The sequence below is a fragment of the Pezoporus flaviventris genome, unplaced genomic scaffold (genome assembly GCF_033815535.1).
Source record: "Pezoporus flaviventris isolate CSIRO_AGI_PZ_B2104156 unplaced genomic scaffold, CSIRO_AGI_Pfla_v1 ptg000015l, whole genome shotgun sequence".
Lineage (NCBI taxonomy): Eukaryota > Metazoa > Chordata > Aves > Psittaciformes > Psittacidae > Pezoporus > Pezoporus flaviventris.
This window is the reverse complement of record NW_026892563.1, coordinates 6,585,464-6,611,586: the sequence shown is the minus strand read 5'-3', so window position 1 is coordinate 6,611,586 and position 26,123 is coordinate 6,585,464. Positions and strand designations below refer to the sequence as shown.

Below are 26,123 nucleotides of genomic sequence, written 5' to 3'. Positions count from 1 at the left end.
CTAATGATATTCTCCATAAGGGGCTGTGGCTATGCTGTACTCCATGATTCCCTCCTCTTGTTCTGCTTTTTCCAGTCTTTGCTTGTTTTTCCTCAACTCCTGCAAGGACCTTTTTCCTTGTTAGCTGAGGTTTTGCATGCTTCCTGCACTCTCACTGCCTGATGCCTGAACTTCTGGTTTTAAATGGCCTTGATTTTTTATTCTGCTAGAGGCTCTGTTTATGCCCATTATACCTAGTCTCCTGGTCTACTTCTTATTTCTTATTAATTACTATACACACCTTTTCTTCTTTTTCCAACCCAGCTGTTTGGTTAGAGGTTTTTGAAGGATATCTCAAATGCCTTTGAAATTATTTATAAAGTTTAGTCTGTTCATTGAAATTTGACCAAAAGACCAGGCACGACGTACTGGAAAATTTAAATTTTAAATATCATGCATATCACTAAAAGTCAACATCTGGTAACAGAAATAAGGAATACAAGAAGCACCCAGGGAAAAATCTGGCATTAATATGGAACAAGCAGAAGATACTGTGAGCATGTAAAAAGTTCTTTCATGTTTCATTAAGCATTTCTACACAACAGTTCTTTCTATAACTACATAAACTGCTAATGAGGAAGTTTGTGTGTGATGTCTCACACAAGCTCATGCATGCATAGATCATTAAGTCACAGAAACTGTATTGCTGATATAAAATCATCTAACAAAAGGCAAGCAGGTGCACTGAATTCAGTAGTATGTGTTTTAGCATTCTTCATCTGTTTAGTCCCTTCCAGAAGTAAGGTAGTGCCAGAGATGAGCATGTGTTTTCTGTATTGCTGAAACATCACTAGGCTTCTGCCTGAAAATAATGATCATTTGGGATTAATGAGAAGAGTAATAATAAATACTGTCTTGAAGTCTGTGTTCTCTACATATCGTTTCTACCGCGATTTTCTTTACATTTTATTTCCCATTAAAATGGTAGTGTGGATAGATGGTGGATGGACACAAACACACAGTCTGATTCCTTGCAAAGCTGCTGAAATAGCAAATGAAAGCTGTGCTAAGCAGCACCTTTGGTTCTTAGTGCAAATACTTCTTCTGAAATTATGCCATGACCTAACAGAGTTTTCATTAGCCAGAAGTGTCAAATGCACACTACAAAGGATCAGTGATGGTTTCCATCTTCATAGAGTCCCATGGGGTGCCTGGCAGCTCTGAAATGTCTTCTAATCATAAGGGTATTGATAGACTGCATAGATTTTTATTTATTTATTTATTTATTAAGCTTCATTTTGAGATACCTGTTCTACGTGGAATAAGTTTTGCTCTCCTTTTGTTCTTTGTCTTTCTTTCTGTTCTTGGCTGGGAAGATAACGGTAAAGGAAGAAGAACAGCGTCCTTTACAGGGTTGAGATGTTGGCAGGGTTCATGGAGAGGGCAGCACACTGGAGAAGGATGGACTGAGAAGCAATAGCTGTAATCTAAATCTCTTTCCAGTGAAAGAACAAAACAGTTATTACTATTGTGGTTACAGCTACCATGACTAGTTATCAGTAGTTGGGCATGACTCTAGATGGTCTATCCATAGTAGAGGAGAAGTATTTCCTCCAAAAGCTTTCAGTTTTTGTTTATGACAAAACAAACATATGGAAAAACAAGTGGAGACTGCAAACCAAGCAAGTTTTAATAATTTCAGTCAGTTTTCCTTGTCTGCCCACCACTGGTAAGTGTATTTCAGCAAGTATTTGAAAAAGGTATGATACCTACCTTAGCTATTTCTGCAATCTATGAAATATACTTGTACCTGAGTGTTACAGGATTTTTGATGCTTTTCTGGGGAGTTCAGGTAAAGATGTGGGAAGATGAAGAGGTTTCTGAGATAATTACTTCCTCTTGTTCAATGACTTAATTGTCACTTTTATGAAGGAAACTAGGGAAGGAGAAACTCTCTTCTATTCTCAAGGTATTTGGGTGAAACTTAAGCAGGAGTGAAATACCTTTCATTACAGGAATTACCACTCACAAAGCTTTTGCTGTTCAAAAAAAAAAGCATTCTTTCAAGAAAATCTTTCTTAATTTACTGCTGTAAGATGTGTCTGTCCCACTTCTGCTAGCCAAAGACTAATTGGAAACCTAATACTTGTCTTTTAAAGGTCCCTCATATAGACAAGTGAAGAGCAGCCCACCACTGGAAGGTATTTTAGCTTTGTGAAAGGCACAGTGTTTAAATCTTAGATACACCTTTCCAGTTACATTAAAATAACTCTTGGGAAATAGTAAAAGAAGGCAGAACCCAGACTAGAAAACCATCACTATTCTTCACAAGATAAAAATATTTATTATAAGGGTGGGTAGGAACTGCCTAAATAAAACCAATTATTTTCGAAGAGAAATGAAGAAACATAACTGGAACTGAAGGAAAATTTGATGGCTTTGGCCTTTATGTGAAAGATAAATATGGCAGTAGTATTGCATGTAAAAGTCTCTATCTCCATCAGACAGGAAGATTACTAAAGACAAAAGTGTACAAACCTGTAGAGAGTGAACCTGGTAAGGAGAGAAGGTGCATTTTACACGTCGATAGAATAAAATGTTGAGGGTGTTTTTAAGTCTTTTTGAAGAAACAATTATATTGTTTTTCCAATACAGAATTGATTCAATTGTCCTCAGGCTTTGAATCATTTACATCCATAGAAAGATGTAAAATCTTGAATCTGTATTTATCTTATGTAACTGCAAAAGCTTTAAATTGCAAAGACATCTGAAGAAGATTGGCTAAAGAGAATCACAAAAAGTTTGGGGCTGGAGAAACTTAGAAATCCTTTCAATGTCATTCTCTGAGATTAGTTTTATCATTTTTATCATTACTTATGCATGCCAGACTTCTACCTCACTAGCTTTTTAAACTTACTTCTCCAAGCGATATGTTTTTAAAAAGTGAACTTTTAAGGGAAACATATGTCATTTAAATATCCTTAATGATATTATATCCTTTAATAAAATTCATGTAATGATTCTGCCAGAGACACTTTTTTCCAGCATTAGTCACTATTAGAAAAAATCCTGACATTAATGCAACACAAATTATTTCCTTAGTTACGTGATTCTCCCTAAAGCCACCTACTTCCAGTTTATTTCTACAATTATCTTATGTTTTTAAAGAGGCAGCACAAACCTTTACAAGTCTTGACCTTTACTAATGATTAATGGATTCTCTTTCTTTTCCCCTCCTCCCCTTTCTCCAGTCTTTACTTGGAGCAAAATAAGTTATTATTTGGATCAATATTTTAAGTAGGCAGTATTCAGCAGTACAGGTGCACAAGAAAGAATGAACCCTATTGAAATTTTGTTCCATTTATTGTCTTTTCCCAGTTTAAATTCTCATATTATACTCCAAATTCAACAGTGATTTTATTTTTTTTTTAATTTATCAGAAAACAGTTAATAGATAAAACCCAACTTCCCCTCGTCTCTTAAAACATTTTTATGGCTTACTACCATAAGGACAACGATGCAGGATGTGATTTTTCATCTGTTTAAGATAACAGGGGTTTTATGGATTTACTGTTACTGTACACAGCCAGTAAAACCTATAATTACTGTAACTTGATTGTACTTGTGCCCACACAGGCAACATGTGGGTACCATAACCCAACATTTTCTCTTTAAAAAGCTACACTCCTAGGTAGACTGATGGTTTTAAAACAATATATCCTTCTATACCCTTCATAAAAAGAATTAAAAATATTCTTTTTCTGGATAGAATATACTAGAGAATAAAACTGTTGATACTTACATATCATGTTGGGTTTTCATTATTTAAACTGTATAGTTTTACATTTCATCTAGTTTGAACTGTAAAATTATTACAAAAATTCTGTTCAGATTTAGTTACTTTTGTCTTTTGACCTAGCTGAATATACTTCTGTGCTGCAAAATATGAGCTGAAAAACAAGCTGGTAATAATTTTAGACGATAATACCTGGTGGTTTTTATAATTAATTTGAAAATAAACCCAGAAGATTAGTTCAAATACAATATCATGTTATATTATTATAAACAAAGTAAATTTCTGTACACATAGTTACCTGTGTGATATATAATGTGTTTGGGGGCAGGTAAATGACAAATGTTTAATGTATGGAAATACACCCTGCAAATCTGACATATATATTATCATTCTGTATGCAAAGGTCATAAAAAATACATATAAACAGCGTCCTTTACTGAATTCATTTATAAGATAGACTTAATGGTACGTCTCTGCTGGAAGAAGAGCTAAGAAAAAAAAAATGGAACTTCCTAGAAATGGCATTCATGTATGATAAATTCCTGCACTGCTAGCATATAACAGAAGCAACTATGAAAAAGATTTTAAGGTTTCAAAGAAGAATATAACTTTTCACATACTTGTGTTGTACAGAGCAGTGTGCATGAACTAAAAATTCGGTGCTTTCCAGTAAAAGTTAAAATAGCCCAGACAGTCATTTTAACTAATTTATCATTACTAACTGCGAAGGAACTGCTATATTCTGAGTAGGCAAAAAAGATATTAGATAATTTAGTAAGGATTCAGTATTGTCATTTAACTCACAAATGTATGATCACAGTTTAAGGAATTGCATAACATCTTCTATACCACAGTAAGTGATAATGTTGCGCCTTTGAAAAGTAAAGAAAACCCTGCCATCTTAAACTTCAGCAATCCTTGATCTTGCATTTATAATGTACTTAACACGTATCTCAAGAAATGCTGTAAGCGGTCAATTACTGAGGCTCAGCTGATCTACAGCTCAGTCATTCTTGAGACCTCAATTTACTGATTTGGAAATAACCAAATAACCAGCAATTACAAATGCACAATAGTTACCATCTTCAGTCATCTCTAACTACTGAAATCCTCCTTTTCATCTGTGGATTGCTTGTAAACTGCTACCAGCAGTCCAATGCTTTTCTATGTGCCTTGAGAAGTTGTAGCACCTAATGTACCAGGCACTTGTACTGATATGGAATCAGCTCCACTCCTTAATCTCTCTGGCATATCCCTTACCTACATCTACCTGGGATCAAGATTATCAAGGAACTATCAACAACACTCACTAACCTATAAGGATTGGGCCTATAAGGATGCTGTGGGCCTATAAGGATGCTGGAAAGGGACTCTTCATTAGGGACTGTAGTGATAGGACAAGGGGTAACAGGTTCAGACTTAAACCGGGGAAGTTTGGATTGGATATAAGGAGGAAGTTCTTATACTGTAAGGATGGTGAGGCACTGGAATGGGTTGCCCAAGGAAGTTGTGAATGCTCCGTCCCTGGTGGTGGTCAAGGCCAGGTTGGAAAGAGCCTTGGGTGACATGGTTTAGTGTGAGTTGTCCCTGGCCACAGCAGGGGGTTTGGAACTTGATGATCTTAAGGTCCTTTCCAACCCTAACTATTCTATGATTCTATGATTCTAACCACCACTGTCAGCAGTCTGTAAATTGAGGCCTTTCCTACAGCCCATTAGATTATTCCGCAGTCTCTCTCAGTTTTGTCTTTCTACTCTCTTCTATACCTGCCCGAAATCTCCACCACTTCGAGGATTTAGAGAACTCCTTGAAAAGCTCGAACACGTTAAATACAGACCTAGAAATAAGATGCTTTAAATTCTCTTTCTTCCAAGAAGTTAGATTTATTTCAACCCTAAAGCATGGATTGCCACCTGGAGGGTAATCCAGCCGCCAGAGTAATATGACCTTTATATAAACCATGCTTAGCTCCTCCCCTGTGGCAGTTCAGAGCTGCTGCTATGCACAGCCTCAGCAGTGAAATATTTTCTCCCCACCCCCCCAACCCCCACCTCCCTCCCCCCACCCCCACCCCCTCCCCCGGGCAACTGCTAAGTGCCTGAGTGCCTGCTCATGTGGATCTCCTTATCCAATAGGCTAATTTTAAATGAAACATACTGAATTTAGGACAAAAAACCTCAGGAACTATGTTTCATGCCTTGGGGTATTATGACAGCTCAGAGGGGTTGGTCCACACCCACACTTGTTAACAGATTGCCACAAAAGCAAAACAGGAGATAAGGGCTGGGATACTGTGGAGTAGTAGGTGATAGATTGATCAGTGACACCATTTTACCATAATAAAGATAACACTTGTAAATGACAAGCACAGTTCAAAGGAGGAGATGCACAAGCTCTGGGACATACTGACTTCTCTCAGTAGTCTTCTCTTTGATCTACTTCAGGCTAGAACTCTAAGTCTAATTACATAAAAAGCTTAAGCAAAATGGAGTTCAGAAACAGAATTTGTGCAGGCACTAGCTGCATGCAGTGAGAGTGCGGGTTTGGAAGTTTAGCACATACGATGCTGACCACAGCAGATCTTGTTCTTACAGAAAACTCTGGTTTCCAGTATAAAGAAAAAAAAAGGGAAGAATTTCAAAAGCCGAGTGATTTGTTTTTATAATGATTAATTTGTACTATTTTCACTGATGATTGCCTATAACATAAAGTGAGACCAAAGTAAAAAATGATATCCCACAGTCCTAAGATTAGACATAAGATACCTTTTCAGTGTACTGTACAGATAAAGTAGAGCCAATAATCTTACTTCATAGGTTGCGTTAAAGTCAGTATGTTTTTGGTTGTTTTTTGTTTTTTTTTTTCCGTAACAAAGCAGTATTTCAAAGGCAGGAACAATCTTGAAATTATTTTTTAATGCCACCAAATGGAGCAACTAAAAAAATTCTGAGAATAAATCTTCTGACATGACAATACTAAAAAACTGAAAATTTACCAATGAAAATAACATCTGCTAAAATTAAAACTGTCTTTGAAGTTTGATAAGCTGTATAATCATGACTAAAATCAGTCCTTAAAAATATTTATGTTGTTCTCATTATCACTAATTTAGCACATATGCTTCTGTTCAAAAACAAGAAACATCCACCAGTATGCTTTTTATATATGAGTACCAAGGAGATGAAGCAAGAACAATGGATAAACAAAATTAACTGAATTTTTTACTAGAGAGTTGACATGACTAATACACTTTTTTACTTTATAATTGGAAAATGTATTCCTTGTTCTCAAGTTTCTGTAACTGGATAACAGATACCTTGTTAAGTAGCAGTGTGATTCATGTATAGCTTTAAATAACATTAAGATAACAACAGAACTGTTTGGTCATGCTAAACCATTAACACATCTCAGTTTATGGAGCTATGTTTCAATAACTTTAACAGTAAAAAATGCAAACATGTCAGAAGACCTGGGCCATAAACTTCTATGATATACTATACCTATGCCATTTCGTGTTATGAAACTCAGTGTTAAATGGTTCAGCGTAAAATGTATCTGAAAGATCTATTCACCTGCCATGCATAGGTGTCATGAAAGAAGTGATTCATACACTCCAACTTCAGGTGTGTCATCCCACATGTCTAAAACAAAGTATAAAATCCTATACAGTGAATGGAGTAAGGTATCACTGTGCCAAAGTCCTGACAAAATACATCCTCATGGGAAGATATGGGTAGCTTCAGAGCAGTTCCACTGTGTTACGATATGATTTATGCCACTCCAGTGCTTCTCAATCTACATGAACTTTATGGGGAGCCTCTATGACCGAGTATTGACTTAGAGTGATGTTTCATAATCAGTTTGAGCCAAAACACCTTTATGCTGTCTTCTCCCTGGCTACGCACTCCCACTCTCACCATGTCTCAGCACTAGGGTTTGTTGCACTCATATCATCATCAGCATAGCGAGCCATCTAGTTTAATGGATGGATTTATTTCCTTTTGAATCACTTTTGATAGCATTTTACTCCTAATTTAAATTTTGGACTTAAACTAGGTTGTACTGTTATTGTTGGTTACATTAACATATGTACCTACTACAGTAAATAAATTGTTCTCAATACCACCCTGGACAAACTAATTAGCTTTTGTTCCCTAATAGTAATTACAACTAATTTCAGTCTTGGATTTTGCCCTTGTACATCCAATTTCTGTTCCTTCATTTGGTTGGGTTGTTTTTACACAGAAGAATAATCTCACTGATTTGAGTACTCACATGGCAGAAGGTATGCATGTTTATAAGCTTTTTAATGCTTAGAAATGCTTGACCTTTCCAAAGTGCTAGAAAACTAAACAAAGCACCTTGTATCCTGTATCTATGATAAAATATATGTTTTGATATTAATTACCACTTGAAAAAGGAAAAAACAAAATGTATAATAATGGCCGCTTTCTTTTTAAGTCATCTTTCTTTATGTGGGAATTGAATCAACAGCTTAAAAAGTCTTCAAAAAAGAAATCCTCTAATTTTAACTTAAGTGGAATGAATGTGCTGTTTAAAAGAAAATAGCAAGAGATCAAAAAGACACAACAAACCCACAGAAACTCTCTACTAATATTTAAACTATAACAAAACCATAAGTATCTTTGGTATCAATCTCTAAAAGTACTACAAAATTAGCACCAAGAAGCTAGTCCTCCTATAATTTTTAATGAGCAGAAATGTACCACATGTTTTTTGAAAAAACCTGACCTGAACGAATTATTGAAAACTGCAAGCATATCTTACTTCAAATTAATTGCCTTGAAAACTATGAAAGAAACAAAATATATGACCCTACAGCCTCACATCTCCAATCCCTCCATTGCATTAGAATCATAGAACCGTTAGGGTTGGAAAGGACCTTAAGATCATCTAGTTCCAACCCCCCTGCCATGGGCAGGGACACCTAACGCTAAATCATATCACACAAGGCCTCGTCCAACCTGGTCTTGAACACTGCCAGGGATGGAGCATTCACAACCTCCCTGGGCAACCTATTCCAGTGCCTCACCATCCTAACAGGAAAGAATTTCCTTCTTATATCCAACCTAAACTTCCCCTGTTTAAGTTTTAACCCATTACCCTTTGTCCTATCCCTACAGTCCCTAATGAACAGTCCCTCCACAGAATCCCTATAGGCCCCCTTCAGATACTGGAAGGCTGCTATGATGTCTCCATGCAGTCTTCTCTTCTCCAGGCTGAACAGCCCCAACTTCCTCAGCCTGTCTTCATATGGGAGGTGCTCCAGTCGCCTGATCATCCTCATGGCCCTCCTCTGGACTTGTTCCAACAGTTCCATGTCCTTTTTATGTTGAGGACACCAGAACTGCACACAATACTCCAGGTGAGGTCTCACAAGAGCAGAGTAGAGGGGCAGGATCACCTCCTTCGACCTGCTGGTCACGCTCCTTTTGAGGCAGCCCAGGATACGGTTGGCTTTCTGGGCTGCAAGCGCACACTGCCAGTTCATGTTCATTTTCTCATCAACCAACACCCCAAAGTCCTTCTTCACAGGGCTGCTTTGAATCTCTTCTCTGCCCAACCTTTAGCTGTGCCTGGGATTGCTCCGACTCAGGTATAGGACCTTGCTCTTGGCATGGTTAAACTTCATGAGGTTGGCACCAGCCCACCTCACAAGTGGGTCAAGGTCCCTCTGGAAGGCATTCCTTCCCTCTAGCGTGTCAGCTGAACCACACAGCTTGGTGTCATCGGCAAAGTTGCGGAGGGCGCACTCAATCCCACTGTCCTTGTCACCGACAAAGACGTTGAACAAGACCAGTCCCAACACCGATCCCTGAGGGACACTCGCTACTGGTCTCCAGCTGGACATTGAGCAGTTGACCACAACTCTTTGCGTGCGGCCATCCAGCCAGTCCTTTATCCCCTGAGTGGTCCATCCATCAAATTGATGTCTCTCCAATTTAGAGACAAGGATGTCGTGTGGGACACGCTTTGCACAAGTCCAGGTAGATGACATCAACTGCTCTACCCCGTCCATCAGTTCTGTAGCCCCATCATAGAAGGCCACCAAATTGGTCAGGCAGGATTTCCCCTTAGTGAAGCTATGCTGGCTGTCACCAAGCACCTTGTTGATTTTCATGTGCCTTAGCATGCCATCCAGGAGAATCTGCTCCAAGATTTTGCCAGGCACAGAGGTAAGACTGACTGGTCTGTAATTCCCCGGGTCATCCATTTTCCCCTTCTTGAAAATGGGGGTTATATTTCCCTTTTTCCAGTCATTGGAAACTTCACCTGACTGCCATAATTTCTCAAATATGATGGACAGTAGCTTCGCAACTTCATTTGCCAGCTCTTCAGGACCCGCGGATGGATCTCATCAGGACCCATGGACTTGTGCAAATTCAGATTTTTAAGATGGTCTCGAACCAGTTCCTCTCCTACAGTGAGCGCAAGGTCTTCATTCTCACAGTCCCTGCATCTGCCTTCCAAGACTTGGGTGGTGCAGTCAGAGCCTTTGGCAGTGAAGACCGAAGAAAGAAGTCATTCAGAACCTCAGCCTTCTCCAAATCCCGTGTAGCCAGTTCTCCCGAGATCTTCCTGAGGGGGCCTACATTCTCCCTAGTCTGTTTTTTATTTGCTATGTACCTGTAGAATCCCTTCCTGTTATCTTTAATACCTCTAGCTAAGTTTAATTCTAACTGAGCCTTAGCTTTCCTAACCTGGTCCCTAGCTTCTCGGAGAACATCCCTGTACTCTTCCCATGCCACCTGTCCTTGCTTCCACTTATTATATGCCTCTTTTTTCAATTGAATTTTCCTCAGGAGCTCCTTATCCGTCCGAGGAGCTCTCCTGGCCCTCCTGCTGCACTTCCTTCTGGTTGAGATGCAACACTCCTGAGCTTGTAGCAGGTGATCCTTGAATCTCAACCAACAGTCTTGGGCCCCTCTGCCCTCTAGGGCTGTATCCCATGGAACCTTCCTAAGCAGGTTCCTGAAGAGACCAAAGTCTGCTCTTTTGAAATCCAGGGCAGTGAGCTTGCTGCACGCTCTTCTCACTATCCTGAGGATCTCAAATTCTAGCATCTCATGATCGCTGCATCCAAGGCTGCCCTGGAGAGTCACATTTCCAACGAGCCCTTCCCTGTTGGTGAGCACAAGATCAAGCACGGCACCTCTCCTTGTCAGCTCCTCTATTACTTGCAGAAGGAAATTGTCTTCTGCACAATCGAGGAACCTCCTGGATTGTTTGTGCCAGGCCGTACCGTCCTTCCAACAGATGTCAGGGTGGTTGAAGTCACCCATGAGAACAAGGGCCTGCGAGCGTGAGACTTTTCCTATCTGTCTATAGAGTGCTTCATCCGCAGGCTCTCCTTGATCAGGCGGTCTGTAACAGATCACCACCGTAATGCCTCCAATAGCTATATTCCCTTTAACCCTGACCCACAAACTCTCTGTGGACTGCTCACCTCTCCCCAGGCAGAGTTCCATACTCTCCAGCCTATCCCTAACATAAAGGGCAACTCCCCCTCCCCACCTGCCAGGCCTGTCTTTTCTAAAGAGCCTGTAACCTTCCATTCCAACACTCCAGTCATAGGAGCCATCCCACCATGTTTCTGTGATGCCTATTATATCATACCCCCGTAGATGTGCACACATCTCTAATTCCTCTTGTTTGTTCCCCATGCTATGGGCATTTGTACAGAGGCATCTGAGCCGAACTCCAAATGAAGCCAGCTCATTGGCTGGAGCAGCTGGAATATCTCTACATTGCTCCAAGCATTTATTATAGGTGCTGGCAACTGACTGGGTGTGTTGGGATGGAATGATGCCCCCCTCCCCCAACACATCTAGTTTAAAGCTTCCTTGACCAGTCTGGCAAGCCTCCTACCAAAACTGCTCTTTCCCTTAGACCAGCTCCACCAGTCCCCACTAGACCTGGCCTACAAACTTTATTCCTGTGTTCAAGACACCCAAACCCCTGACTATGACACCACCCTTTTAACCAGTTATTAACCTGGCTAATCCTCCCAGATTTTTTTAGGTCCTCCCCTGTATCCTGGAGAATTGATGAAAAGACCACCTGAGCTCCAGAGCCCCTAACCACCTCTCCCAGGGCTCTGTAGTCCTTCTTTATGTTCCCCAGGCTACTACTATCTATGTCCCTAGCACCCACATGTATCACCAGGAGTGGGTAATAGTCTGTGGGACTTACTAGAGGAAGCAGCCTCTCTGCCACATCCCCGATCCGTACCCCCGGTAGGCAACACACCTCCCTTGAGACGGGGTCTGGACGGCAGACAAGTGCTTCTGTCCCTTTCAGTGTAGAGCCCCCTACTACTATGACCCGCCGCTTTTTCCTAGCAGCACCAGTGGAGATCTTCTTTAGGAGTGCATCAGCCGGCTGTTTCTGGCTCGAGTGCGCTTCCTCATTAGCCCCCTGCAGGACAGCAAAGCGGCTCTGCGTGAGGACAACAGATTTAGGAGGAAGCCCCTTGCTTTTGGTTGTCCTTTTCCTTCTTTTTTTGGTTGTTTTTGTCACTAATTCCCAGCTTCCCAGGTTAACGGCCTCCTTCTTTCCTTCATGACGTAGAGGTGAAGCTCGAGGGCCCTGGACAGTTTGGGCGTGGAGCAAGCATTCCTGCTTCCTCTCAGCTTCCCTGACATCTCGCAGTCTATTAACAGCATCCCACAGCTCAGCCCCTGCTGCAGGAGGACCTCCACCAGGGAGCACCGAGTGCAGCCCTGCCCATTGGGCACCCTCCCCTCGCAAGACCGGTGCAGGCACTCTCTACACCCTGAGCTCTGCACTGCAGCCTCCCCTCATCGGCTCTGTCTGGGTGCCTACGCTGGCCACCGCCGGGGCAGCGAGAGCAGAGCTCCCAGACCGGGCTCTGATCATACGACGAGTGCTCATCATCCCGTTCGCCTGCCCGCGCGAACTGCCTCGACCCGCTCTGTTCGCCCGTTCGACCCGCTCTGTTTGCCTGCTCGCCGCGCTCCCGGTCTTTCGCGCTCCCTGGGGCAGGTTTTTACCCAGTCAGGGCTGGTGCCGCTGCTTCACGGCTCCGCCCCCTGTGAGTCAGCTGCTCGCTCTCGTCAGCTGAGCTGCCGGCTCATGGGCAGGTCCTGTCGAGGACTTGAGGCTCCCTCGGTGGGAGGCTCTTGCCGCTCTGAGTTGAGGCTCCTGGACGCTGATCTCCCCCCCCACTCCGGTGTTGAAGGCGTCCTCTCTCGAGCTACTCACCAATTCAATTAGTATAGAGAGGGGTAATTTTGCAATGCTTGTTATAATTTTTTCTTAATAACACAACTTATTTAACTGAGGCTATGTGCTTCTTTTGTTTCTGTAGTGAATATAGGTAGTCACTCAATATGTTTTATTTCTTTGTAAGTACGACATTTTTCTAATATTTCCTTTCCTGCAAATATTTTCAGTCATTACATGCTAGTTATTGGAATGAGACCAGTATATTTGTAATATAGCAGATAGAGATTTAAAGGATACTTTCAGCATTTGAAATTACTGATGCACTAGAAGGTGACATTTACTGGTTCAAGGTAGATAGCAAGACAGGACTCACAAATAACTAGACCTTGGGGTGTAAATTTAAATTCTGTTTTTACTGAAATGGATGCCTTCTCCATCTTTTAACTTCCCACCTCCATGGTTTTCAAGAGTTGCCTCTGTGTTCAGTGAAACAAGTGTTCACCACAATTTTCTTTGGTTTGGACTTTATTTTAGTGTACACTTTCAGATTAGCATGAAAACTAGAGTGCTGAATAAATATGTTTTTTTTTCAGATTATTTTTGTGTGTGGAAACAAGAAAAATAACAAACTAGTCCACTGTCATAATTTTACCTTAGGCAGAAAGATAAGAAATTGAAAGACAGATTGTGGAAAATAGTGTTGTATTATTTTTTGCTTAGAGATGTCTAGAGTATTCTGAGAGGAATATAGGTCACAAACTATGATTGGTATGTGAATGTTGAATACATTGCCAGCAATTTGTTGTCAGATATGAAGTTTGGACTAATAACCATGTGTATCCTAATATCCTCAAGCCTAACCCAAAGCAAAGGAGTTCACTGACCTATAGTTCTTGAGCATGCATTCACCACTAACAAAGTGTTACATGAAGGTTTACTATACATGACATAAGTAAACTATTCTTGGAATTGCTTTTTTTTTCTATTAAGTAACTATGCTACATAACATCAAACTGAATTTTCATAAGTCTTGTTTTATTTGAAAATTCCTTAGATATTAAATGTAATAGCAAATTAAATAGCCAGTGAATTGGACATTTATAACAAATTTGTATTGATTATATCTAGGGATTCTGTATGTTATTTCATCCTCAATAAGCTAGGTAAACAGACAAGCATAGCACCTCAGTATGCACAGCTTGAACTTCAGCATTACGCATCTGTTAACAAATATAAAAAAATATCCTATTAAACTGATTGTTTCAAAATATTCATACTGTTATGATGTTCTAAAGCTTAAGAGCTTATCACAAGCATTTAAGTCCTTCAGCCTCTCAGTGTTCCTCCAAATAACTTTCAATTTTCTATTGACGTGACAAACTGACAAATCCACAATAATTATTGCTAGTAAGAATGAATGCAGACTTAGATGGATCTTTCAAAATGAAACCTGTGCACAGCACTAAATCTTAATATAATCTACAAATCTACAATACATCTAAGACAAAAAAAAAAATGTTCAGTGCAGCTTCTTGTAAAACCACTCCTCATTTGGACTGGATGAGGATATCCTAACTTCACCAGAATGCTAGAAAACATTTATTCTAGAACTGGAAAGCAGACTAATTCTTGGGAGAAAAAACAAAACAAAACAAAACAACAAAACTGTAATAGTGTTTGTCATTGCACCAATAGCCCAGAGACATCCTTATTGAGATCAGCTTGACATATGAGGACCATTGTAGCTCACAAGACAACTGTATCTCTAAAGCAGAATATTCTGGAGGAGTTCATTAATTTAAAATACTTTTCAATGATAAATACTTAGGACACTCTATTAAATTCTGATTTTGACATTTATTGTTGTTTTTTTTTAATGCTTTTGCATGGTACCATTAAGTGACTTTTTTTTACTTTGTATGCAAGGAAATGTTTGCATTTCTTTCTACATCAGACAGGATGAAGTGCCTAGATATAATTTAGAAACATGAAGAAACATGGCCTGAAGCCAAAAATCTGGGAAAAATGATCACAGAATGAAGTGATTCCTGATGTTTCAGATTTACACAATTAGTGCCTTTTTAGGACTATAATTTCACAGGGTAGAAATCATGTACAGTATGTGCCTATTTCTAAATTGCATTTCTTGGTATATGGTATTTGGTATTTATTATGATCTTGGTTACAAAAACTTATATCCTGCTGTCTCCCACAGAGAACTCTTATAAGAGTTTTGTTGTATCTGATTATATTTTATTCTGCTAGTAAGAGACGTATGATTTTTGATTGTTTAAGAAAATCTTAAACAGGAAGTCAAACTTTTGGATGATTATCCAGTTCATATGGAAAAATCGTTTCAGGTTCCACAGTTTTCTCTCATATTATAAAAATAAAATGGATGTTTACAATTTTAATAGGAAATGTGAAGAACTGCACAATCTGAAAGAGAAAATTCTTATATATCTAATCTGTACATAAATAATGAAATGTAATAGTTGCAGAGAGACTAAAAAGGAGCTTTTTATTGCTTTAAATCATATTTAGATGCTTAACACAGAATGCACCTCAGATGATTATGGTATATAGTATCCCCTGGAGCAGATATTTCTCAATGGATTATGATCTAACACTAATAAAAAAGTTTTATTATACCATCATTAAATCAGATAAATCTCTCCCAGAGAAAGCATTAATAAATTGAGATAAAATTTGAAGAAATGCATTGTTAAGTTTTGTCTCTCTATATTTTTATATATATGTGTTATATATGTAGGCAGAACTTATGTATACATGCATACATACTTAGACGTGCACACACAGATGAAGACAGACAGAAAAACAAACATTTAAAATACATAAGCATGCTTATGTGGTCTTAATCATGACCTTTTAGTTTTTTATTAAATTAGGAAAAAGAATAGAAGAAAAATCAGTTGCTATGTTGCTACTGAGCTGTAACTGTAAACTTTTCCTTGGTGCAATTGAATGTTTCTGACTCAGTTATTGTCTCTTACTTAGTAAAAAATGTTTTACCCTTTATGGACTACCTCAACTACAGAATAGTTAGATTAATGCAATCTGAAGGTTGAAAAAGAAGGGACTAGGATACCTAGGAAAAAAATTTCTTTTCATTTTTTCCTTTTTTTTAAATAAGAAGATCGTAGTGATTAAAATCTCCCTTATTATGACGTGGGTTTCTTCTTCACTAGATTTTTTTTTTCCCCAGAAGCCAAGACCTTTGGAATTCCTCAGTCCTTGGGCCATTAAGTTGTTCTTCATTAACTGTGCCTTGCCTCCCCTTCATTGCCTGCTTTTCTCTCCTCCCTGGCATATGCTGCTGACAGACCACAGAGTGGGAAGCACTCCTCATCTCATGATAGCTTCGAGCTTGTTGCAGGCTTCAAACTTTTGGAGACTGTATTTTTTTGACATATTTTATCTGGAATGATTTTTTTCAGAGAAGCATTTTATATTGAGGTCATCACAGCTACCTAAAAACCCTTTTAACAGGAGAAAAGCTTAAAAAGAAAACAGTATTAGGATTAAGTTGCAACAAGATCAAGTTATTGATTACAAAATTGGAAGTGAATTTACAATCAAAAAGCATTTAGTGCAGAACAGGTAAGCTGGGAACTAACCTTTCTTTCCTCATCTAGGATTTCTCATGCTTCGGCTGTCTCATACTGTCTGTAAAGAAAAGCCTTTAAGAAATGAATTTCTTCTCCAGTTTCCATCTTGTGTTCTTCTGGCTATTATTCAGTGTAATAAAAAGGCATTTCATGATTCCTGTGACTTTCTAAGGTTGCTCATTGCAGTGCAGCCATGCTCAACACTCTCAAACATTAGGTGAATAGCTGGACACCTTTTCCATGACAGACTGCGGCTAGCTTGAGTGTGATGGGAACCTGTATGTTCATAGGACTGAGGTGTCCAAATTCTCCAACTCTGACTTCTTTCTGTTTTCTTTGAGGGTTTTCTCAAAAGCATGCCTAGCACCTATCACAAGTGGCCTGCAGGCAGAGAAAGATTTTGAGGTGACCCCTCATTATTGATGTTTCAGCACACCATGTGCACCTGAAGAAGCTGATGCATCCCTGTAACTTAAGTATGCACCCACCAAGGCATGCCCTGACACTTGCAACCTGCTTCATTTCCAGCTAGGATGGAGACCTGTGAACTGAGAAACACAGAAACACTGGGGGAGAGCAGGGACTGCCCCAGTTCCCTGCCACACCAGCCAGTGACCTGTTAACACAATCACAGCCTACTTCAAGCTCCAGGTTCAATGCTTTCCCTCTTCTGTGACACGCATTCCACTTCTCCCCCTTCCACCAACACATTTGTTTTCCAAATAAGGGACAAACACCATCTGAAACACACTCTGGAAGCCTAACATGTTTTGTGGCAGTGTCTAGATCAGTCTACAAAATGTGGTCACCTCAAGCCTCAGGTGCTTAGAAGGCTGCTGGCTTAGGTGACTATCTAAGGTTTGACTTAATCAATCTTGGCATTATTCCAACATTAAAATATTTTGCAATTTTTGCTGGGTATGCACTGCCCCCCTGAAATGAATGCTAACTACCCTCAGTGAAAGTGAAACAGAGCTTTCAAAGCACAACCACGACATTGGATCTAGGAGTGGAACAACATAATTTTCATGTCAGGGAACTATCACTTATTTTGCACTTGCACCAGTTCTAAGTTTTTAACATGCTTTTAAACAACAGATTAATATATTCTTGTAACTTCCTGATATAAGTCTAAGTATTGTAGCTTCACATTCATTCACAGTTAAACTTTCCCATCTGTGCCTGAAAGTGACATTTTCAAATTAACTCTTTCATATTCATCAATAGCTATTTAGTTTTCTAGAAAATGTCTTTTCCAAATGCAGCCCTTCTCAAATTATTTAGTTTCTTAGAACTACAAGAAAACAAATGTGATTAATTCTAAAAATCACAGTAAAAACCAGCCATGAATAATTACACTTTTTATTGAAATAGTCTCACCCATGCAGTATATTTAGTAAGTCAGCATCAAAGCCCCAAAAAGTTCTCCCTTCTGCTTTTTTTCATCAAAAATATCTCAGTAAGCAACATTAGTTAGGATAAAAATGTGTGGAATCACTTTGTTTTTTGTTCCTTATGCTTGTTCAAGCAAAAAGGTAAGATCATCTAGGATTGTCATACAGAAGTTTTCTGAGTTGGTACATCAGAAACAATACCTTCAGAACAACAGAAAGTAGCTCTAGAGGGAAATATGTTACATCTTCCTTTTCTATAATTGTTTCTGAAAACATATATATGAGCATCTCAGAATATTACCTGAATAGCATGAATAATTTAAAGCAATATTTTATTAATATTAAAACAAAGGAATTATTCTCTGTCCACTATTAGCCATATACTGGCAAGGACCATAAAATGTTCTGCCAATGACTGTCAGAATTAATTTGCAAGCCGCCTGCTTTTTCTGGTGCTGCAGAATGTAGTGAGTTTTGCTTCCCTTGTTTTTTTTTTTTTAATGAGATTTAGAAAACCACCAGATTTGTTTCCATTTGTTTCTGTAGCTAACATGCTAGAGAATCTATCAATAGGCTACTGTTCTGACCCCAAGCCATAATTCCAGCATAGCCTACTGAGGACTATTTATTTCTTACAAGTTGCCCTCTGTGTCCATCTACAAATGAGATAGATTGTCAATCCTGCAAACTCTAGTAACTCATGCACTTAGCTTTGGAGTCTTAATTACCTGTACAGCAGTAGGAGACCAAAGTGAAAAAAATATACCCACCATCCACTAGGCTAGAAAACAATAAGCAAAATGTTTTCTTCATGCATCAATTTCTCTCCATTTATCTTTACATATATATATTCATACATTCAGAATAATCAGGTCCTATTATATTAACTTCTCACTGTTTTCTGGATGGTTTTAGACCAGTACAACATTTACAATTACAGAACATCTTTGAAATTCTTCAAATAATCGCCAAAGCAAAGAAGTCTTTGAAGCAGAATTTACACCACTATATCTGTATATACAAATATATAGAAAAGGGGAAGTTTGGAAAGAAAAGCTCAGGTAAACATAACTGTAGACTTTCAGCAAAGGTAAAAACCAGCATCTGGTTTAATATTCCAATATCTGAAACATTAAAGAGTTTATTATTCAGTATCAATTGCTACCAATTTTTTCGTGAACAACAATCTTTTAGATGATATATGGCACATCTCTCCATGGAACAATGTTTAAAGTCTTTTCCATGAAATTATTGTCAACATACCGTCACATTGTCTTCATACATTAACACATCAAATACCTTCATAAAATCTAAATATAAATTATGTGTTTGCTACTTACCTAACTGGGTCTCCTGAATTGTTAGCTTACTCTCCAAGGGATGCAAAAGCTTCGGTGGTTTATCTGTTAGTGGTGCTAGAAAAGAAAGACATTCACATATTTAGTTTTCTGATTATTATTGGGTAGCATAAGACTTGATTTTATACCTATTGTTTCAGATATGTTTCAGTTTTTCTTTTGTTTAAATAATGCTCATGTGTTCAGTAGCTGTAAATATTTCTGCTTAGAGAGTAAATATAGCACTGATATTTAGAATCTTTCACATGCTAAGATATTGAATTCACTTCCATTAATAAAACTCATCTCTTTAAACTCTCACAAAAAACATGCACTGATATATTATAATTTTGTATTTTCATAAATATTATCCAGCATTTCATTGTTTGTTATAATATTTAATTACCTTTCTATCAAATGTAGTTATTAACAGAGAAATAATATGATCAAAGTTACTGTAAAACAATTTTGAAATTTTGATTAAAATTGTATTTAAAAGATATTGCCGTCACTGAAACATTTGACAGTAGAATACTAGGAAAAAGGCTCAGTTTTCAAAATCCAAGGGACAGATACAGTGAAATAATGTCAAGATTAGTAAGATTACTTTCTAAGAAGATTATTTTCCTCCTCCTTTTTGATCTGCCCTGAAATAATACTAGGAGACTTACGCAAATTTTGTAATAGGAAGAGTTTTGTAGTGGTCAAAAAGCTTTTGAAGGTTGTTGAAGCATGTGCACACCATGCGTCTAAATAGTGCAGTCATTCCACTAGATTTATATAACATCTTCATACTTTATTCACAGAAGTGATATTGATTAGTACTACATTTGTTGTTGATAGCAAGTGTAATCCTTACTGATCTCTGACAGGTAAGTGCATGCAATATGAAAAAAAAAAAGAACATTTATTTATTTTTTTCTTTAAAATTTATAGTAAATGTTCAGGGGAAAGCTCCAACCTGGAACACTTTGATATTTTGCTTTTCAACATTAATTCATACTTCAGTCTTTAACACAGATTATGGGCTGTCAGAGATTTAAAGTACATTTGACATTTTGATATAACTCTATAATATTTCTTCCCTCCAACTTGTCAAAATCACTGTTCCCTTTCTTACTGACACATACATCCACATGTGTATGGGTTTAATCTACTAAACATACTCATCTTCTGTCAGCTGAATTGCAGGAGAGGTTTATGCATTCCCTTTACTGTTTCCTCTCCTCTTTGATTAAGGTATGATGCCTTTTAAAATCTACAATACAAATTTCAACTTCGCAACAATGACAGAATGGATCCATTATCTACTCACATGTGTCTGCATTACAGAGGTTTTCCTTTATCTGACCAGAGCACAAACCCACCCAATTGGTGTCTGCAATTTTGACCCTATCAAATCTAGGACTGAATCAAAATATTTCTTCAAGGATAGGAAAAGAACAGGATTTAGTCCACAGACTTTTCTTCCATTAATTTTTCCAACAACAGGTTCTACTTTCTTATACTTTTCTAGGAAATAATTCTAGACTATCGACTCTGGAGAGAGCCACAGCTGTGAAAGACTTTTCTTTACACTGTTTTCTGATTTGAATTATTTTTAGCTCATTTTTCTTTTCTCTTTTGTCTTTTTTTTTTTTTGGTCGATGGGAGATAATATGGATAGAAGGCAAAGGAATTCAAAATACATTTTTTCTTAAACTGAAAAATTAGTCATTTCCATTTCTTTACTCCTCTGTAAAGGCTCATAATTTATCAGCACATTGCAATTTTTTAACCATCATCCACTATGAATTTAAATTTAGTTTTGCAGTTCTGTCATTTTCAAGTCAATTACCATTCATCAGATAATATCTTCTGAGTCACTGTTGTTCTAAATCTGTTTTGAAACTCTTCCAGCAAACAAAGTTTTCTCATTCTAAGTAAAGATATAGTAACTGGTGGAGTTAATCTGAATGCAAGAAATAAGTAGATTAGAAAACAGTTTTTTTCTCAGTTAAGGAAAGACTGACATGTGATAGTCACCAATACCTGTGGCCAGGAAGAATTAATGCTTAATAAGACGCTGCACCTCTAAGCTCTTTAAATTGGGGCAAATATCAGTATTTCAGTGTTGCATTCCCTACTGATGCCTGCCAATCTAACACTGCTGTGGGTATGTCTGTACTACAAGCAATCACATCTTCCAGGGCAAACTCATTAACCCATCTTGAAAATGAAAAAAAAAAAAAAAATACCCTGGGTATTCTGCATTGGAGAGGTTTAGGCTGTAGGGAAATATTGTGAATGGGAGTAATACAGGCAAGGAAAATAATTTCTGTAACTTGGTATAATTAGAATCTCAGATTTTCAAAGGTGATTTGAAATGTGCCCGCAGCCAATCAACACCTTTAGTGTCTGTTATTTCATCTATTTATTAACCTGCAAATATATGTAGGTTTTCATTGCAATTAATCCATATGGACTGAGGCAGAGGTGGAAATATCTCCAGCTGCCTCTCTTTCTTTCAAGTTTACATTCTCCACAGATAGCAACATTAATGGACAGCACAGAGTATCTGCAACCCTTGTTTGATTTAGAAACTCTGAAGTAGACATATGTGTCTCCTATAAGCCGTTTTATGTCCTTCAAACCATGGGATTTGGCTTCTTAACTGGGTCAATTCACCATGCAACAGGCTATTCAAAATTAATATAATTTTCAGAAGGGTCTACTGAGGCACAGTTATCTACTAAATCAAACAGCAAACCTAGAAATTCATCCTTGCTTCCTAAACTTTTACTAAACAGCTAGAATCAAACAAAAATTACAAAACTCACAACTACATCTGGTCTCTTAAAAAGTTAAGCAACTTTTTTCTTTTTCACTAATAGATGCTGCAAGGCAATAATTTTCATGTCCTACAAAAATATTCATGATTTCAAAGCACTTCCTGTTCTGTACTGCATACAAAGAACCAGAATTCTTTTGAATGTGTTTAAAAAACACAAAGAGAGGGTCCTCTACCCACCAGGTAGTTATCAACAGGGTTGTCATACAGTCGGAACAGAGTATTCAGATTCTTATTCTTGCATAAGGGAGTTCTCGCCTGTCGGCAAGAATCTTAGTTCCTGGATATTATCCCCTACTGATGCATGGGTGCACTTCTCCCTCCCTCTCTCTCTCCCCCTCCCCACTTTTTATTTTTCTTTCTTTCCCTATTGATAGTTTAGTCTGGTTTTTTTTTTTTCCTTTCTTTCCCACTTAAGAGTTAAGAAAACTGGTATATTCCTCTCAAAAAAATGAGGTTTGACGGATCGAATTCTTTAAAAAGAAAAAAATAAATAACAAACAAAAAAAGATGATGGGTTACTGGATCATAAATCAAGTTTATGGCCAATCTTATATTTGATTTCCGAACCACCAGTGACGAATGTCACAAATATGTCAAACTTGATTTTGATTAAAAACAAACTGAAGTTAAAAAAAATCATGTTACCAATTCTGAAGCTTTATTAAAAATTACTATTTAACTCCAGAGATACAATCTAGTTGCAGATATATTGATCCTGCTCAAAGAGAAAGTGCCTAAATTCATATTCAAAGTCTATCAGACTGGTTTTACATTTAAAACATATTGAACAATCTATCTTGTGGCAATGAAAGTGAGAGCCATCACAATCCGTCACCCTTCTGGTAACTAGCCAGAAGATAATATTTTTACATCAGCTGCCTACTTCCATACTGCTCTTTCTAAGCTGCCCTTTTAAGTTTAGAAGCTTATGGTCACAATATACATTTCCCTATGCAAAATTCTGTTATTTGAAGAGACCACCCACCTGTTACAATTTAGCAGAGCTAATGAAGAAAAGCTTAATTCAAACTGTACATAAAAAAAAATCACAAATCTGGATATCAAAAATAGAACTGCCTCAAACCCTACAAGACTTATAATAGAAAAAAAAATAATTCAAAATTTCTATGTTCATGTCTGTTTTACAAAGTGCTCTCAGATTCTTCCTTGCAAATTGTAATGATTACAGTTAATTTCAGTTTCTTAGAGGCAGGAAGGGCTGTGGAGTTGTCTGCAACTCAGAAATCCAGTTTATTGGGTAGACACTTCCTGCAGGGGAAAAAAAAATAAAAAAAATCACAGGAATGGCTGCCTTACCTGGCCAGTCTGAGTTATCTATATTTCAGAGTATTTCTTCAACTTTTTTATTGAAGTAAAACTTCCTTTCTGAGGATGAAACCCCTTCTGATCCTTTTGAGATTTGAGAAAATGAGATTAAACCTCTTATGTTTATGAATTTAGACCATTTTTAGAAAAAAAATGACTGATATAGCCCTGTAACGCATTGCAACTAAGGCACAGAATTAAATCAGGCAAGGAATTCATTGCTATGCTAAGGCAAAATATTCATACACTTTGAAACAAAAGAAGCCAGAGGGATGGAGTTCTTTTCTTGAAGTCCACACTGTTTCTCTGACTTCACCCTGCAGTTAAGAAAGATCCCCCATCTCAACTTGCCTCTAGAAATTAAGGAATTCCTCATTACTATTATCTTCCCTGCTGATTTTCTGTGCCTGGATTTCTTTTTGCGCTCACTTCATTCCGCTAATTTTGCCACAGGCAAATCACTCCGGGGACAAGGCATCTCTGTCAGAGAAGGGACATTAGGTCTGATTAACTAAAAGCTGAACCTTCAGGCACTTCTGAGCATGGTGCCTGGCACTACTCCCTACTCCTCATGCCCTCAGAGTTGGACGGTGTCCGGCTATTAAGTGCACGTGGTGTGCTTACCCCTCTAATTACTACATCTCAACATTTAACCAAGCATTTTCAAGCCTGCTAAACTTATATCAGTGGCAGCAGAGAAGATTTCAAATGAGATTAAAACAATAGATTTGATTTTTATACTGCTGTGATAAGGTCCGTATCATGATGGGGCTCTTTAAATAAAGCACTGTCATTAGAAAGTCATCATTTATGAAAAGCTGCTGTAGATGGCAATATTTAGGAATCACAGGTATTTATAAAAATAGGAGGAAAAACTATAGCATTTCAGTTGATAAGTGCTGTACCTTGGAAAACAGTTGCACATGATTTTGGTTCCTTTTTTTTTTTTTTCCAATAATCATGTCTGTAAAACAAATAATGCAGTAACAGTAGTATACCATAGACTGCAATAAAATTAATTATGTGCAGCCTGAACCTGAAGCCTTGAAACATTGGTATACACAGTTACTGCCCAGATGAATACTAATTTGGGGAACTCTCAGGTTCCTTAGAGCAATTTTGAGCAGAGCAAAACATAGGTAATGCAATACAAGGATGTTGGTTTTTTCCTTATTTCTCCTAACGTATGCATAACTCTACGTATTCAAATATGTCACTAGAGAAATCATTGCCTTTAAAAAAAAATATGTATGGTAAGGACTTCCATAGAAAGGGAATTCTTTATAATATCTTGATACTTCTAACAACCTTAAATCTCATTTCTCAGCTGCAATCAGATTAGTTTTCATTCACAAGGGCATCATTTAAAAACATGTATGCCATGAATTGCACAGTAACCTTGTAAAACTGTCTCACTGTGTAAACAAGGCTGGTTATACACTGAATCAAGCAGTTCAAACTGAGGGCAGATAGATGCATATACAGATACTAAAGTTACATGTGTGAAGCCATAGGCATGTGACCATAAACGAGTAACCTAATGTGACCTAGCTATTTACTTCGACAGATTAAAGATCAGCTCTATCTTCTGAAATGTTCACATAAATCTTACATTGAGAAAGAAAAAAAACTCTGCCTCTTTTTTCAGTTTATGTCTTTCTGTCCTGGGGGGTGTGTGTGTGAACTAGCGGGCTGCGTGGCAGCTGGCCTTAAACAACGACACTTTCTCATTGTCTTATTGCACATTTAAAATGCCCCAAACCTCCTGCTCTGGACATAAAAATGAATACAGTTTTTATTTCTCATACCTAATCCTTTCTTATGATGTTTTTCCAAAACTGAAGTTTACATCCTCATATTTTTTACATCAGAAAAATTTCCTAAAAGAACTATGTAGAGCATTAAAGACAATATTAGCAGTTTCTGCGAGAAAGTGCAGCAGCAGATAAAATGGCGACTACTAAAGAGACCATTATTATGTAAAAGTTACTGTGATGCATATTGAGAAAAGAAATGACATTGCTAAAATGAAATCTTAGAAGACAGGAAGAATATTTGCAGGAAGCCTATTTAAGATTTTTTAACTAGCAAGTCACTTGGGTTTAATGACAGTTTGAATATGGGAGAACAGCAAATGAAGCCAGATGTTGAGGTTTTACATTATCTGTTCATCTCTAACTATAGAGTCATAGAATAGTTAGGGTTAGAAAAGACCTAAAGATCATCAAGATCCAACTTGTCCATGGGCAGGGACACCTCCCACTAAACCATGTCCCCCAAGTCTCTGTCCAACCCAGCCTTGAACACCGCCAGGGATGCAGCATTCATATCTCCCTGGGCAACCCATTCCAGTGCCTCATCACCCACACAGTAAAGAATTTCTTCCTTATATCCAATCTAAACTTCCCCTGTTTAAGTTTGAACCAGTCATCCCTTCTCCTGTCACTACAGTCCCCTGTGAAGAGTCGCTCCCCGACATCCTTATAGACCACTTTCAGATACTGGAAGGCTGCTATGAGGTCTCCATGCAGCCTTCTCTTCTCCAGGCTGAATAGCCCCAACATTCTCTGCCCGTCTTCATACAGGAGGTGCTCCAGTCCCCTGATCATCCTTGTGGCC

The 26,123-nt window shown here is 38.1% G+C and overlaps 1 protein-coding gene across 3 annotated transcripts in view; it reads right to left on the bottom strand.

Moving 5' to 3' along the window:
* Positions 1-26,123, bottom strand: part of IL1RAPL1 (interleukin 1 receptor accessory protein like 1) — a 735,754-nt gene that overhangs the window by 152,246 nt on the left and 557,385 nt on the right. For all 3 annotated transcript variants that reach the window (XM_061453322.1, XM_061453320.1, XM_061453321.1), the window contains one exon: positions 19,349-19,423. In XM_061453322.1, the coding sequence (XP_061309306.1) occupies positions 19,349-19,423 (75 nt within the window). The remainder of the gene's footprint in view (positions 1-19,348; positions 19,424-26,123) is intronic.